Here is a 15,839-nt window from a genome sequence, read left to right on the forward strand (position 1 = left end):
TTAATTTTGAAATATGATCTAAGTGAGGGAGTAATTTTAGTTTTATGTTTAATACCTGGGTTCTGTATCTGCTTTCTGGATCCATATCCCAAGACAGTAATATTACCTTTCACATACGGACCCCAAATTATGAGTAAAGCCCTCACTCTGCCTTAAGGTAACATTGTTATTAGGAAAAGAAACCCCTTCCAATCCACCACCCAAAGGGTCACTAACCTTTCTACCTTGATTTTGCTCTCATCTCCTAGTAAGCTGAGCCAGGGCCCCCCCTTCTTGGTGTCTTGGCGAGTTCCTGGTCCCCTCCGGTGCTTCAGTCCCCTTCCAGACCAGCTTACTCCTCCTTACCATCGGTCTAGCAGGCTCTATGTCGACCCAGCCTTTGCTTGTGCTGACACTGCCTCTAACTCCACGGAGGGGAGCCTGCACCACAGCTCTGCTTGACCGAAGGAGCTCAAGGGCGGCTCTGTCCCAGCATGTGAATCCTGTAGTGCTGTTCCGCCCGTCTGAGCAGCCTGGAAGCACCCCCAGTGCCAGAGACTCCTGTAAAATGCGCCAGCACATTGGTGCGAGCAAGAATCTCTGCCCCGCCCGGGAATCACGGTGAGTGCTCAGCACACTACAGCGATGCTGCAGCCCGTCATGTTCTCCCAACCAGGTATCATTTTTATCAAGAGACCAAGGGGAACATTAGGTGGTAGGAAATATGTGCCAGTGCGGTGATCCCACGCAGAAAGGTGAGGAAAATGTGATTTTTTTTTTGTGCTAAATTTGAGGTTTGCTGAGGATTCTGGGTAAGAAAACACTGGGGGATCCATGCAAGTCACACCTCCCTGGACTCCCTCCGGTGTCTAGTTTTCAGAAATGTCTGGGTTTGGTTGGTTTCCCTAGATTGCTGCTGAGCCCAGGAACAAAAACAAGGGTGCCCCCTTGCAGAAACGGGTTCTTTTGTAATAGATAATGCATCCATGTTGTGTTTTAGACCCTTCCCTGATGCGGGCACTAGGCCTACAAACACAAGTGAGGTACCATTTTTATCTGGAGGCTTGGGGGAATGCTGGGTGGAAGGAAGTTTGTGGCTCCTCTCAGATTCCAGAACTTTGCAGCACCGAAATGTGAGGGAAAAGTGTTTTGGGACAAATTTAGAGGTTTGCAAAGGATTCTGGGTGCCAGAACCTAGTGAGAGCCCAACAAGTCACCCCATTCTGAATTCCCCTAGGTGTCTAGTTTAAAAAAATGTATAGGTTTGCCAAGTTTCCCTACATGCCGGCTGAGCTAAAGGCCAAAATCCACAACCAGGCACTTTGCTAAAAACAGGTCTGTTTTTATTCTTTTTTGGGGGGGAATGTGATGTGTCCACGTTGTGGTTTGGGCAATTTCCTGTTGCAGGCACTAGGCCTACACACACAAGTGAGGCCCCATGTTTATCGGGAGACTCGGGGAAAGACAGAATATAAGAACAAGTGTTATTGCCCCTTGTCTTTCTCTACATCTTTTCCTTCCAAATGCAACACACTATGTAGAAGTCTATTTGAGAAATGACCTGTAATTCACATGCTAGTATGGGGACCCTGGAATTCAGAGATGTGCAAATAACCACTGCTTCTCAACACCTTATCTTGTGCCCATTTTGGGGACACAAAGGTTTCCTTGAAACCTATTTATCACTCTTTATATTTCACCAAATGAATTACTGTATATCTGGTATACAATGAAAACCCATTGCAAGGTGCAGCTCATTTATTGGCTCTGCGTACCTAGGGTACTTGATGAACCTACAAACCCTATATATTCCTGAACCCAGAAGAGTCCAGCAGACTTAACAGTATATTGCTTTAAAATATGTGCCATACCTGGAAAAAGTTACAGAAGAAAACATGGACAGAAATGGCTGTTTTTTCAACTCAATTTCAATATTTTTTTATTTCAGCTGTTCCTTTCTGTATGAAAACCTTGAAGGATCTACACAATGACCCCTTGCTGAATTCAGAATGTTGTCTACTTTTTAGAAATGTTTAGCTGTCCGGGATCTACCACTGCTTTCACACCCATTTCGGTCACTAACTGGAAGGAGGCTGAAAGCACAAAAAATATTTAAAATGGGGTATGTCTCAGTAAAATGCAAACATTGTGTTGAAAAATTTGGTTTTCTGATTCAAGTCTGCCTGTTGCTGAAAACTGGGAAGATGGTAATTTCAGCACCACAACCCCTTTGTTTATGGCATTTTCAGGGGGAAAACCATATGCTTTCTTCTGCAGCACTTTTTCCCCCATTTTTCTGAAAAAGAAAATAAAGTTTAACTGTATTTTGGCTAATTTTGTGGTTTCCTCCAGGTGAGCCCACACACTGGGTACCTTTAGAATCCCTAGGATGTTGGAAAATAGGGATATAAATTTGACGTGGATAGCTTATGTGGATAAAAAGTTATGAGGGCCTAAGCGCGAACTACCCCAAATAGCCAAAAAAAAGGCTTGGCACTGGAGGGGGAAAAGGGGTTAAGAGCACATAAATAATGGATGGAAGGCCTAATCTTGTCAATAAAAATCTGTGTTGCACATTCTGAATCGTCTTAAGGCTGCAGACCGGACACTTAGCCCGTTGGTATGTGCTATCACGGTTGCCTTGCTATGTTCAATAACTTCTCTCTCTTCAATTCTCAACTTAAGTTATTCTTGAGAGGAGATCCCTTTTATGTATTCCTGTCAATGATTCTGGATTCTCAAAGAAAGTAAGCAAGCCAATACTAGCACATTTTGGGCCTCTTTAGGAGGCTGGCGGTCTTCACGATAATGGTCGGACTGCTGCAGACAGGGCAGTCCGACCGCTCCATTGTGACCGTAGCAAAGCTGCCACGGTCAAACCGCTGACCTGCAAGCAGAGCTGCCCTGGGGATGACGAGTCCCTATATGCCAGCCTTTTCATGGCAGTAAACACCACCATGGAAAAGCTGGTGAAATAGGGGGCCCCATGCACAGCCCCTTCGCTAATTTCACTGCCCGAATTACGGGCAGTGAAATGTGCAACGGGTGCTGCTGCACCCGACGCACCACAACATTGCTGCCGGCTCAATTACGAGCTGGCGTCAATGTTGTGGTGAGTGTTCCGCCTGGCCAGCGGAACACTCCTAATACAGCGGGCATAAGACCTCCATTACTGGCAGTCTTTTGCCTGAAGCGGCTTCGGCAGTCTTGTGAAAGGACCGCCGGAGTCGTAATGAGGCCCAAAGTCTTGATATGATTCAGCCAGGTAACCTGCTGTGCCTCTTCCAGGATCAAACAGTCACTTATTACCTTCCTGTTCAAAGAGGTGGCCTCTTTTATCCATACTGCTCTCCACAATAAAGGAGGTGGGACATGAATTTTATCTTCTATAAAAGGTACATCAAGTTCTACATGACAGATGTAATTGGAGCATCTAGATGGAACTGAACGCAACCTTTTCAGGCATCTATTTTCCACCTGCTGAATCATGTAAGTGTTGCAGTTCCCCCGATGCAAGCCCCGTAGATTGTCCCCGGTCCACTTTTGCCCTTATAAATGGTAATCATTTCTTTCAGATGTTTAAAGCCCAATCTTGTAGCAAATCTAAACAGCCCAGAAGCAGCCTAATCAAAATACAATATTCTATTTTCAAGCAAGGCTTTCCAAGTGTTTTAGCACTAAATAATAGACCTAAATAGGAAAATATAACTGTAGATGACATCTTTGTTTGCAACAAGCAGGGCATGCCCACAGGTACCAAGGGACCAGGAATATAACTATTTTGTAAAGGAATAAGGATCCCTTAGGGAAAATGGAAACATAAGATATCACATAGTGATCCAGTGAAGTCTATGGTGAAGCCTAAATGGGTAGTGCTATATATTTATTGAGATGATTTAAAAACTATTATAGTGGGAAAACAACATACAGAGACTTCAAGGTTTAGATATTCAGGCATCTAATGTGTGACAATGATACATTCCAATAATAAAGTTACAGACGGTGTTTTGATCCCTGCAAAAATCCGGGATCATCATCAGGGCATGTTAATTATGCCCGAAAACAACAAAGATTGCTGCAGCCGTAACTGGATTCCCAAGAGGTTCCACCGTAATGTCTGTACATCCACAATGATGTCAAACGCGACACAAACAAAATATGTCAATTGTAAGGCAGTGATGAGACATTCTGTGCTCAGAAAGGAATTACACATACGATATTCAGAGTACAGGTAACAATCAGCGGCAACCAATCTTATGGGAAAGTGCCTCAAGTGTCTTCACTCTCAGGGACTAGTTCGCCAGAAATAAAAACAGAGGACTGCTAACCAGTGCTAAAGTGCAAGTGCTCTCTGTGTAGATTGTATAGTTGATTGGTTTAACCATGACTGGCATATTTAATTCACTAGTACGTCCCTAGTAAAGTGCACTATGTGTGCCCAAGGACTGTAAATCAAATGCTACTAATGGGCCTGCAGCACTGATTGTGCCACCCACACGAGTAACCCTGCAAACGTACCAGGTTCAGATCTTTCCTTTTATTACCTGTAAGTCATCACTAAGGTAGGCCCAATGCAGCCCCATGGACAGGGTGCAGTGTATTTAAAAGCTAGGACATGCACTGGTGTGTTTTACACATCCTAAAAGTGAAATACTACTAATTTTGGTTTTCAATAGTGCAAGGCCTATCTCTCTCATAGGGTATCAAGGGATTGCCTTAAAATATCTTTCAAGTGTAATTTTCCATTAAGAGCAGATGGAGGTATGGAGCTTAGGGTATCTGAACTCACAATTTAAAAATACACCTTTTGGTGAAGTTGGTTTTTGAATTGTAAATTTAAAAATGTCTCTTTTTAGAAAGTGGACATTTTCTTGCTTAACCATTCTGTGCCTCTGCCTGTCTGCTGAATACACTTATGGGTCAGCATGATAGTTGGGCTGTTTGTGCATTCACTCTAGAAAGTCAGACAAAGGAAGTTGAGATGTGCCCTGCATAACATGATGGCCCATTAACAGGCTGAATCTTCTTGAGCTAGAGTGGTGGGAGGAGCGGACACCTGCACCAGAATACAGCTTTGCTGCCCTCACACAAAGCAGTCTCCAACCCCCTGGAGTCTGTCTCAGGCCAGGGAATGGCAGGGTCTTGAGCAGGCCAAATACTGCTCTTTGAAAGTTGCCTACTTCAAAGACAGAAGCGACTCAGTCAATACGCTGCGAAAGCCCAGTTGGAGCTATTGTGTTTCTAAACACTCTACTAGGAGTTAATCTTTGAAAATTCATATCTTTACTTGTGTAAGTTGGACTTTTGTCATTTAGGTCTTGTTTTACTTAGATAAATATTGGCTTTTTTTAAAGTGGTGTGGAGTACTTTTGTGGTGTTTTCACTGTGTGTGTGTGTGTGTGTGTATTTGAGTGTACAAACAATTTACACATTGCCTCTGAGATAAGCTTGACTGCTTGAGCCAAGCTACCAAAGGGGTGAGCAGGGGTTATCTTAGCTGTGTGGCTCCCTTACCCTGACTAGACTGAGGATCCCTACTTTGACAGGGTGCAAACCACTGCCAACTAGAGACCCCATTTATAACAATCTTGTTACCCTTCAAGAACCGAACACCTGCCACCTTCTTTTGTGTGCCAATTTACATTGTAAAAGATTTTTCACAGTGCACTGACATGCCCAATTTATCCATAAAAAGACAAACAAATTCAACTAGACAGTGAAGGACATTTCCTGTCTGAGCGATCAGGACACCGTCATCAGTATACAACAGTGCAGGTAATCGGCGAGAAGCCACTTTTGGCATATCCTGAGCTTTTTCCATTAAAAACATTCCAGGTTATTAATATACAATGTAAACAAAAATGGCACTAAAATACACTCTTGTCTTCTTCCTATACTAACCTCAAATATTTCTGTACACTCTCCCAATCTACCAAATCGTCCTCTGTCTTTGGTATCCCCATACAGTTGATGTACAAGGTCCATCAGTGGCCTATCAACGCCCATGTGTGACATAATTCCTCACAAGATTGAATGATCTGCACTAGCAAATGCAGAGGACAAGTCCATAAAGGCCAAGTACAAGGACCCCTTTTTAGCTATGGCATATTTGTTTACAAGACGATATAGATTAAGACATTGTTCCACTGAGTCCAGTTCTTTATGAAAGCCATACTGTATATCACTAATAATGTCATATTTCTTTGCCTACTCTTCAAGCCTTTCTAATACAATCCTACTGATCGCCCTAAGGGTTGAATCCCAAAATAAGATAGGCCTATAACAACCTGGATCGGATTTGTTCCCCTTTTTAAAAATAGTCACTATAATGGACTGCAACCAGGTCAGAACAGGACCACACAGAGTTACTGCTCTAAAGATATTTGTCACTAAAGGGGACCAAAATTAATTATTATCAATAAAGGCATCCAAAGGAATGCTATCCCGGCCTGGTGTGTTCCTCCTTCTCCAAGACCTTATTGCTTTGATCACTTCTGTGAGGCTGAAATTGATAATACCCAATGCACTGAAATCTGAAATGTGCTGTGAGTTGATCATTTCCCCTCACGCTTCCTCTGCTCCTTAGGAATAAATTGATTGGAAGTACTCAACCCATTCCTCAGCCATAATAACTGTATCAATAGATGGGTGAGCAACGTGAATAAAATAAGGGGCATTAATCCCCTGTCAAAAAAGTTGCACAATCAGAATAAGAACTTGCTGCCTGGAGAGATTTCCATGCGTTCTCTTTACACTATTTCTGCTCCTACCAAGATATAGCTTATATTCCTTCCTACACAACTTAATCAACGCTCCATCCTAGGGGTTACTCCTAAAAGTTGTTTTCAGGGACTTATAAGCCTTAGTGCAGGATACATCAAACCATCCTTTAATTTGACCAGTCATACAGATTTTTAATTAGGATACCTTCTTCTTGCGTCCTTCTGCTACTCACTGTCTGTCAATCCTGATCCTGGGGGTCACTTGGAGGCGTAAACCAGTTCTGGGAGCTCCCTAAGGTGGGCGAAGAAGTAGAAACACAATGCATCGAGCGAACTTCATGACGTGTCAGCGCTCTTGCCATTGCTACAGCATCCTGCTGATCTCTATAAATCACATCTCTCACAGTATCAGGGCAACAAAAATAGTCAAAGGGGACCGCCGTAATTCCTTTAGCATGTAGTGCTTGGGAAGAGAGACGTGACGGTGCATCGTGCCCTGTATATGAGGCCGACCTGAAACTGACAACCACACGGTCTTCAGGGCAAGACTTGGGTCGCCTCCTTGTGCTAATGCCTTTCACCGGGTACTGAAACCTGCCAGCTCTCATGCTCAACCAGTGTCGCACTGTATGAAATAACTCATTCTAACCCTCCTTCTGACCTGGGTTGAGACGCAGTACCTTTCAAGACAATCAGCAGCAGGGTTGCATGCAAAGGCAAATGAATAAACATTCTCCCATTCTTGGTCTTAACTGTTTGTTTTATAGTTGTTGAAATATATACAGTTTCTGCTTAAAGCCCCATATGATATATAACAAGCATTTGCAATGCAATAGGTCTCGCATACTTTGAACAAGTTATTTGCCATCTTTAGACAACAGCGCCCACAAGCAAAAACATGAGTGGAAGCTGACAAAAGAGGACTTCAAAAAAGAAAGTTCCTTTTAAAAATTAAAACTTTGCAATTTTGTTTGTCCTGATGGGCACGTTTTTGCCAGTCCCAAGCCTTCTGCTTGGGGTGCACTGAAAGTTTAAAGGAACAAAATAGTACCTCGATTACATCTGGAGCACTAGACGGCACTAATTAAGTGGAAATCAATTAGTGCTTGATCCCTGCTCCACACAGAGGAACGGAAATGATTCCAGGAATGCCTTGACGAATTACGAGGCTGCAAAGAAGAGTTACACCCAAACCAACAAATGGTGAGCGACAGGTGGGCTCCAAGCCCTTTACTGAACCCAACAGTGTTTAGCATGTGAGACGCACGCGCTAGTGCATGCATTCGCATGCGAGACCCTAAAAAGGAAAACGAACACAAAATCTTCTTACCCAGGCTCAAAAAACACAACACTGTACTTACTATCATACTAACTCAGACCATGCTTGTTGCCTTTATATTTAACATGTCACTAGTAACATAAAATCTATATACATTCCACTCATTTGTGTTTGGGACTCTACAATACAAGAAATCCATAGGTTAAGATGTTTGACTTGATTCAGGACTCCTAATTTTTAAAAAAATATTGAGGAGAAATAGAGGAATGTTGACAGCATAACAAGCACCTCCATTGGGCAACAACCAAAATCTTTATTAGGAAATATTTTAATTCCAGAGATGGCTTTCTAAGATCACTGAGGAGATGGCATGTTGCAGAAAGGTACTTCCCTATAAACAATGCTGGTTTTCCTTTCAAACTTTTCCATACTTGAATAAACAGTTGAACACATGAGATTATAAGAAGTACACGTTGTCTTGCTCTAAAGGACGCTTCAAGCTTTTACTTCTACAGAACTTCAAACAACTCTGAATAATGAGGAGTGCCATCTTTAAAAATATTACCACATTTGGTAAAGTGCATGGGAGAAAAACACAAGTACATAGGCCCAGATTTAAAAGAAAATGACGGAGTGCGACGCTGCTCCAAAATTGGCAGCCCGCGGTCCGTCATTTTCACAACACAGGGATGCGCCATATTTAATTGAATACAGCACACCACTGTGTTGATCCAGGCACCGGTACTAAATTCACAGCTGAGCGCCAATGCAGCCACGGTGGCGCCGTGGAGCAAGGATGGCTGCATTGAGGGGGAGATTGTTTTTGTGCATGAAGGGGCACATTCCTGCACAAAAACAATGTTAAATGGCAATTTGCTCTTTCTATGTGTGCTGCAGGATACAGCACACATGGAAAGATAAAAAAACGAGGAGAAATTAAAGCATTTCTCCTCGTTGTGCCGCTCTAATGCCACCCACTGGGTGGCATTAGATTTTGGGGGTACCTCAGGTTTACAAAAACACGTAAATCTGGGGCAGCGTCAGAATGCAATGGGTGCTGTGTTGCTGTGGCATGCCCACAGCAACACCCATTGCACAGACCTTCCACGCAAAGTGCTGTGTGTGAAGGGGCCGTATTTACAAGGTGGTGTTAAGCCACAGAAAGTGGCTTAACACCACCTTGTTAATACGGCGCACGCATAGTGCCACCGGAGCACCACGAAAAGTGATGCTCCGGTGGCACTAGGGGCTCATAAATATGCCCCCTGGTTTTGAACTGGAAGTGGTGGCCTCTATCACTCACAGGCATCTTTCTGTAGTAATGTTTCTATCCACCTTGAAAGTCTCCCACTGACTTCAGCCAGGTTATAAATCATTCCCATAGAGTCAGGCAGCATGACATTTAGACATCGCAGTTTAGTATGACGTACTTTCAGCATTTTTAGTATCCCTTAGTATCCCTGCTGTTGCCTTGATTCTTTGCAACCCTGCTCTGCCCAACAGCGGCAGGTTGAGAAATGAATGCACTGGCACAGCAAATATGAAGTGCGAACCAGACAACTGCGGTTTAAAACTGAGCTGGGCTTCGGCTCCTTGCAATGCAGACCAGTATTTTAACACACATTGACTAATGAATGAGGGTCATTCGTGACATCATATAGATGCAACAATAAAAACAAGCATTTACAATGCAACAGGTCTCGCGTTTGCTCATGTTAGAGCTGATCGTGTTGTAAACTCCTAACCCGACTTTTCACCTATCGGGCAAAAGTGCATTTATGTACGTAACCCGAAAAAGTGAAATTAACTATGTAAAGCGCTCGACTTCTGCCAAGCAAGATCGCGCTCGTAAATTAGAGAAAAAGAAGTCCATGAGCCTGATGGAAAACAGCGAGCCTCGCATGTTTTCTGTACTTGGTCGCTGTGCTTGAGGAGGGCTAGCCACCGGAAAAGGCATGCCGTATGCGTGCCTTCGACTAATGAAAGCAAGCAGATTTTATTAGGCAAGCCCACGAACCAATAAAAAACACTGACGTGAAGTTGACAGGGCTCCGAGCCCTTTTCTAAATACTAAAGCGTCTCGCTGCGATACGCATGCGTGAGCGCATGCAACGCAGGCTCGACCCTAAAAACAATAACATGAAAAAATAAGGGGCAGGGTCAACCAGAGCCCAAGATGGCTGTGCTGTATTGGAGCTCTTGATGCTGGTCCCAGGTCTCTGGCTCTACGCGACTCCTGGGAGCTCTTATGCTGCCGAGGCCATGAGGGGGACACAGGAAAACTGTGGAGTACATTTAAGTCAAGGATGGGCCTTCGTCATAGAGAAAGTGCGTGTGTTCCACTAACGCGAGCCAGCGGCAGACTGCTGCAGATGACTGCAGACCTGTGAATGACAGGCCCGCATGTCGCGGGGAGGAGTGAGAAGCCCCTGGCCTGTGGGTACTGCTAGGGCACATTGAGAGCATGGGTGGATTCGCCATACCTGCCGAGCACTGTGGTACAGCCGGGACCACAGTGGCTCTCTGGAGGCTCTCCGTGGACCGCAGCAGCCAGTGAGCCTAACGGGAGAAGTTTGGCCTATACCAAGGGGCCAAACATTGGCTTACACTGAGGCAGAATGTGGGGTGACCTCATTTGACCCTTCCTTCCGCCCAGGGCGCCACAACTGGGAGATGTGAGGCAACAACTGGGATCGTTGTGGCTGATGTTCTGGCCTTGAACTACCTCGTACAAAATACGAACTTGAAGAGCGCATGATGGAGATGTAATGAAAGAAAGAGGACTGTTCTGATCCACAAGTTAAGGTGAAAAGTAAGGAAAAGGGAGAGGTTAGTTTAGACAAGTGGGAATTAAGAACTAATGCCAGGGGAACAAATTCTCCTGCGCTCCATCAAGGCAGAAATGATGGGACCCTAAAATATTATTGAGAGAGCTGTGAGGATTATGGAGGAGAAACTGTAGGGGATAACAAGTAGAGGGATCTGAGTAGGAAGTGGTAAGGATCGTTTTGAGAAAAAAAAAAAAAGGAAAATGAAAGAGGTAACCACTGCTGTGGAGAACCTCGAAGCCTTCGAAATTACTGTGATTGACACCCTTGTATTACTGAACTCTGAAAAGGAACATTTTTAATACCTCCACGGGCCCACTGATGTAGGTTTTAGGAGATCTGGACCAGATACTGGTTGAACCCCGACAAGGAGTAATGTGTACAGTTCTGGGAGATCGCTAAAGCTTGAGAATGACTTGAATGGTGGCCAATACCATCACACCACGATACAGAAATGGGCAGAAACAATGTGAGGGCTGGCAGCACTGTGATGGTAACTTTACCTAATGCAGAGCCGCAGAGTAAAATTCAGTGGGCTGCTGTCATGAGAGGTAAAGTGATGCTTGGTGAAGCCAGACTTCTTTTCCCCAAACTTCAACCTGGACACTCTCTAGATTGTGTACTCACGAGAAGACTCACCAAAGACGTTTGTGGACAACATATCAAATGAAAACCGAGAATATGAGAGCACGGCATATGTCATGGAGTGTTTTGCACACTGCTCTGGACAGCAAGTCAAACCCCTACTAGACCAGGGTGTCCTCCGCTGGGAGGGATGTATGAGGTGGACGGATTCTGTCTTTGGCATAATTGACACTGTTCAAAATACCACCTTCCTTTTCCCAAGGGCCCTTTGTGACGGACATATGTGCTATTTCACTGAGAATGGTTAATATCATATACTCCCAAGCAGAAAATTTTCTTTCTCTTGCATTCCGGGGGATGTGCGACTGTGATTAATACATGATATAGGGATCTAAGACTGTGATTAATGTGTGATATTTATAGGAGAGGTACCCTGTTTCCGCAATTGTGATTTTAATAAAATGATTGAAACCTAATATTGAAAAATAGCCCATTTGTTCCCCACTTCTCTGGTACTCGATTTACTGACGCATGGAAGATGGAGATGGCCTTTCCGGAATTCAAATTTGTGACAGACATAACAACAGATGTTTATGTCCACGAGCTTCTTGACAGGGCTGTCAGTTGCATATTTGCAACACTATTTAGAAAAAATGTACATTCTCTTGCCATCTAGTGGCTGGGTTGGTATTGTTCAGGTTTGCCAAAAGTATATGCTAACTAGAGACCTATTGCATGATTCATAATGAGAATGACCAGACGCCCACAATGCCCTACACACGACACCATAGGCCAGAAAGTACATTTGAAGAATTTTTGATTGCATCTCCGGTATCTTCTGGCTGGCTTGATGACGGGCTTTAAGTTTTGGATCTTGGGGAAGAGCCAAAACAAACCATAGCCAGTTGTAAGCGTGGTCAAAGGAGGTATGATTTGAAGACAGTGGGAAAGATTATCAACTGCAACACAGCACTTCACTGAAGTGGAAGTAAATGTCAAATATGGACAGAAGAAACTGGTTCAACTGGCCCACTTTTGTTGTCTACATTTAAACAGTAGAGCTACCACAAGGAACCATGCGGAGAAGCTAGACACTTCGGTAGTCAACACACATTCCAGTACTCTTAAGTTTGCAACAAAAAAAATAGAAGTGGGAAGAACAGCAAAAAGAAGTATTTGGAACAATGTTGGAGGCTGCCATTGGACATGGCAACATTCTAAATGTGCATGAACAATTATTCGTACTCACGCCTAAGCCTGATGTCCGATAATATGGGACTCTAAAGTGTGCCAGAGATTCAGTATGCTGCTTCTTTAATCAGAAGATCAAAGAGAAAAACGAAGATGGAAACTTCTACAACACCTGCTGGAATCTAATGAGGACAGATGTGTTTAAGAAATGGTTTAATAAATAGAAGAAAAAAAATGCATGTGTAGTGAGCACTGGTGTCTCTATGGGGGCATGGGCTCAGCAAGCACACTCGGAGCGAGAAAAGAGCATCCCCGACAGGAATAATTTGATTTTCTAAATCCCAACAAATTGGACAACTCAAGATAGTAGGTAAGAACAAATGCACATAAAGTTCAAAGTTGCAGTTTTAACAGCATTTACTAGTAATATTCATAACCTGATAATCAGTAACCCAAATTCTGTCAATGAGAATAAAGTTGAACTACCCGGACGTCATCTCTCCTTTCAAGTATTCAACGCAGTCAGTGAAGCAAACCAAAAGGACTCAGCTGTATGTGAAGCACACAAATCTCCATAATGAGCTGTCAATTAACCCAGCCTCCCAGCACAATGAGACAGCTGTTAGTTCCAAGGCTCGGGGTGAACATATGGACACATGAACAACTTGCTTTTTAACAATCTTGTTTAGCAGTGCAATGTACATCAAACAAATATAGACAAGATTTACTTCTCCAAATAGCTAGTGTCACCACCCCAACCTGCGTGAATGTACTTTCCCACGTGGGATTATTGCTATGTAACAGTGACCTTGAATGGTGTTCCTTTATTAACAAAATATCCAGTGCATGCCAAAGTGATTAACTATGTTAATTGCTGATATATAAAGAGTAGAGTATATATGAAATAAAAAAATTAGGAACCTGTGGCAAATAAGATTAAATTGTGATAGTGTACCTAAGCCTTCAGACTCAAACAGATAGGTCTCGTCTACGCCGACGTATCTGCACCAGCGAAGAAAGTTGGCTGTGTTGTCGCGAGCAAAGAATGATCCAGACGGGGCATTTTCCTTACATCGGACTTTTCTTGAAGGGATCAGCTAGCAAAAAAACACATAAAACAAACAAGAACTTAAAAATGGTTCGGAAATTCTCTTTTATTACTGCCAAATCACTGTAAACAAAACTGTTATGTGCATGCAATACCTGTAAAACTTAAATATGGCGACTATTTGATGTGCTACACGCATGCAAGGACAGATGTCCTCATTGGAGTGGAACTAGAGGCTCTGCAATGCTCCTCGTCAATATGGTTTCTTTGTCGTGGGAGGACAACCTCCTAGTCCGATGCCTCCTAACCGAAAACTTTGAACTGTTAATTTGTGTGTGACCAAAAACATTCAAATTTTACAAAAACGTATGCCTATTGATAGTTCTCATTGGTTGATCACTCTGGAATACCAAATCCTAGTAACATAGAGGAAGCAAGTAACAGTGTTCGACGTCAGAAATATTGCTCATTTGCACGGACCTCATTTCATTCCCCTGGGATTAATTAGGTGGGAGAGAGATTATAATTAATAATCCCCCTTTTGCCCTACTAGGTGGAGACATTTCCGCTGGGTGGAATGGAACAAGATGGTTGGGCGGAAAGGGGCAAAAGGTCTCTTTCCACAGACAGGAGGTTGCACGTCTTCGAAGTTTGGGGGAAGGGAGCATTCTCTGGAATTCTTCCACATATGCTATAGTGTGTCCAGGAGAACCACACAGGTCCATTCACCGGCCCCAAGAAAAGACCAGTAAAAGGTAATGTACTCCAGCAGTATATTCGAACAAAGCCTACGAGAAATGCTGAATTTATTTTGATTTAATGTCACAGGGCTGGAGGCCTGATTTTTAATGCAATGCCCCCACACAATTTAGGCCTCATTCACTTGTTCACTCCCTAGCCGGAGGGCATAGGTGGACACTCTCAACACCTGGGGACTACTACCAGTGGACAACACTACAGAGATGGCCTTCTCTGGGGTGGAAGCTAAAACCCCTTATTAATGACTCTTTGAGCGTTTAAGAGCTACAAGACCAGACCTCCGCACAGGATCGAATGGTCTGTAATTTGTGGACATCTTTTTAAATGTATCAATTTCAAGTGAGCATAATGTTAAAATGTGCTTTTTTTATTTTTTTTATTAGTTTATTCGGTCTAGAATTAGACCATTAAAAAGCATAAAAATGAACCATACATACATCAAGATACAGAGATCATAAAATGTGCTTTATAGAAAGGATCGCTGGATACTTGCCTCCAAATGTAACAGCAAAGTGGTGCTGTATGTGCACGCCAGACATTTCAAAGCACAAGCCCTTCCGTGAGAAGGTTACAGTATTTATAGGCATATGCCTGCAGTATCCATCTCAGGTCAAATTAACACGCTGCCTATAGCAGCCGACATATTAAGTAGTCTGTTTCTCACTCCCCAAAAAAAGCAAATTAATTTTTTGCACAAAATGCAACTTGATTGCTTCAAGGTGGAAAGCAGACATAGAAAACTGGTTCATTTTTAATAGGTACATTTGCTCACCTCGGAAAAAAACAAGCATTGGCAAAGCCAATCGTTCTATTTTTTTTGGCTTCGCCAGTGCAGACAATAAGCAATGTAAATTATTTCATTTTTTTGTCAAATCGTTTTTATTGAAATTTTTCAAGACACAAAGATATTACAAGATTAGAGTGAAGACATTATCAGCGAGGCCAAAGCATACAGTGGAAGCCAATGAAAGAATACATCGTCAGAAAGAATATTGCTTGGTCAAGCTTTTGCTAAGGTAAATAGAAAGCGAGAAAGAAAGAAAGACCACAGGAGGACAGTGAAAGTGTGAAGAGGAGAAAAAAAGGCTCGAGTGCATACCTAGTTATGTCTTCACAATTATTTGTTAACTTCTCCAACTGTGGTCCTAGTTGAACTAATAAATCAGCAGAAGACAACGTGAACAGTAAAGAACAACATAAAGATTGGGTGTGGTGATATGAGTTAGCCCTAAAAATGGGTTGTGGCAGGTGATGGGATGCTTCTGCATCTATGCAGGTTGGTGAGGCAGTGATTTGTGGCCAGCGGAGGGTGTGGTTCAAATCTGGAAGAGATGTAGAGCTCTAGTTCATGTGGGCATGAGAAAAGAGGGAGGCCACAGGATTAGAATTGGACTAGGGGTCCCCAAATGTATTCAAAGTTTGCTCTATCATTTGGTAGGATATCTGAC

The 15,839-nt window shown here is 43.2% G+C and overlaps 1 protein-coding gene across 1 annotated transcript in view; it reads right to left on the reverse strand.

The window, feature by feature from the left end:
* Nucleotides 1-15,839, reverse strand: part of GAS2L3 (growth arrest specific 2 like 3) — a 189,164-nt gene that overhangs the window by 31,802 nt on the left and 141,523 nt on the right. The window contains exon 6 of the mRNA XM_069229601.1: nucleotides 13,540-13,681. Coding sequence (XP_069085702.1) covers nucleotides 13,540-13,681 — 142 coding nt within the window. The remainder of the gene's footprint in view (nucleotides 1-13,539; nucleotides 13,682-15,839) is intronic.

This window comes from Pleurodeles waltl, chromosome 4_1 (assembly GCF_031143425.1).
Source record: "Pleurodeles waltl isolate 20211129_DDA chromosome 4_1, aPleWal1.hap1.20221129, whole genome shotgun sequence".
Lineage (NCBI taxonomy): Eukaryota > Metazoa > Chordata > Amphibia > Caudata > Salamandridae > Pleurodeles > Pleurodeles waltl.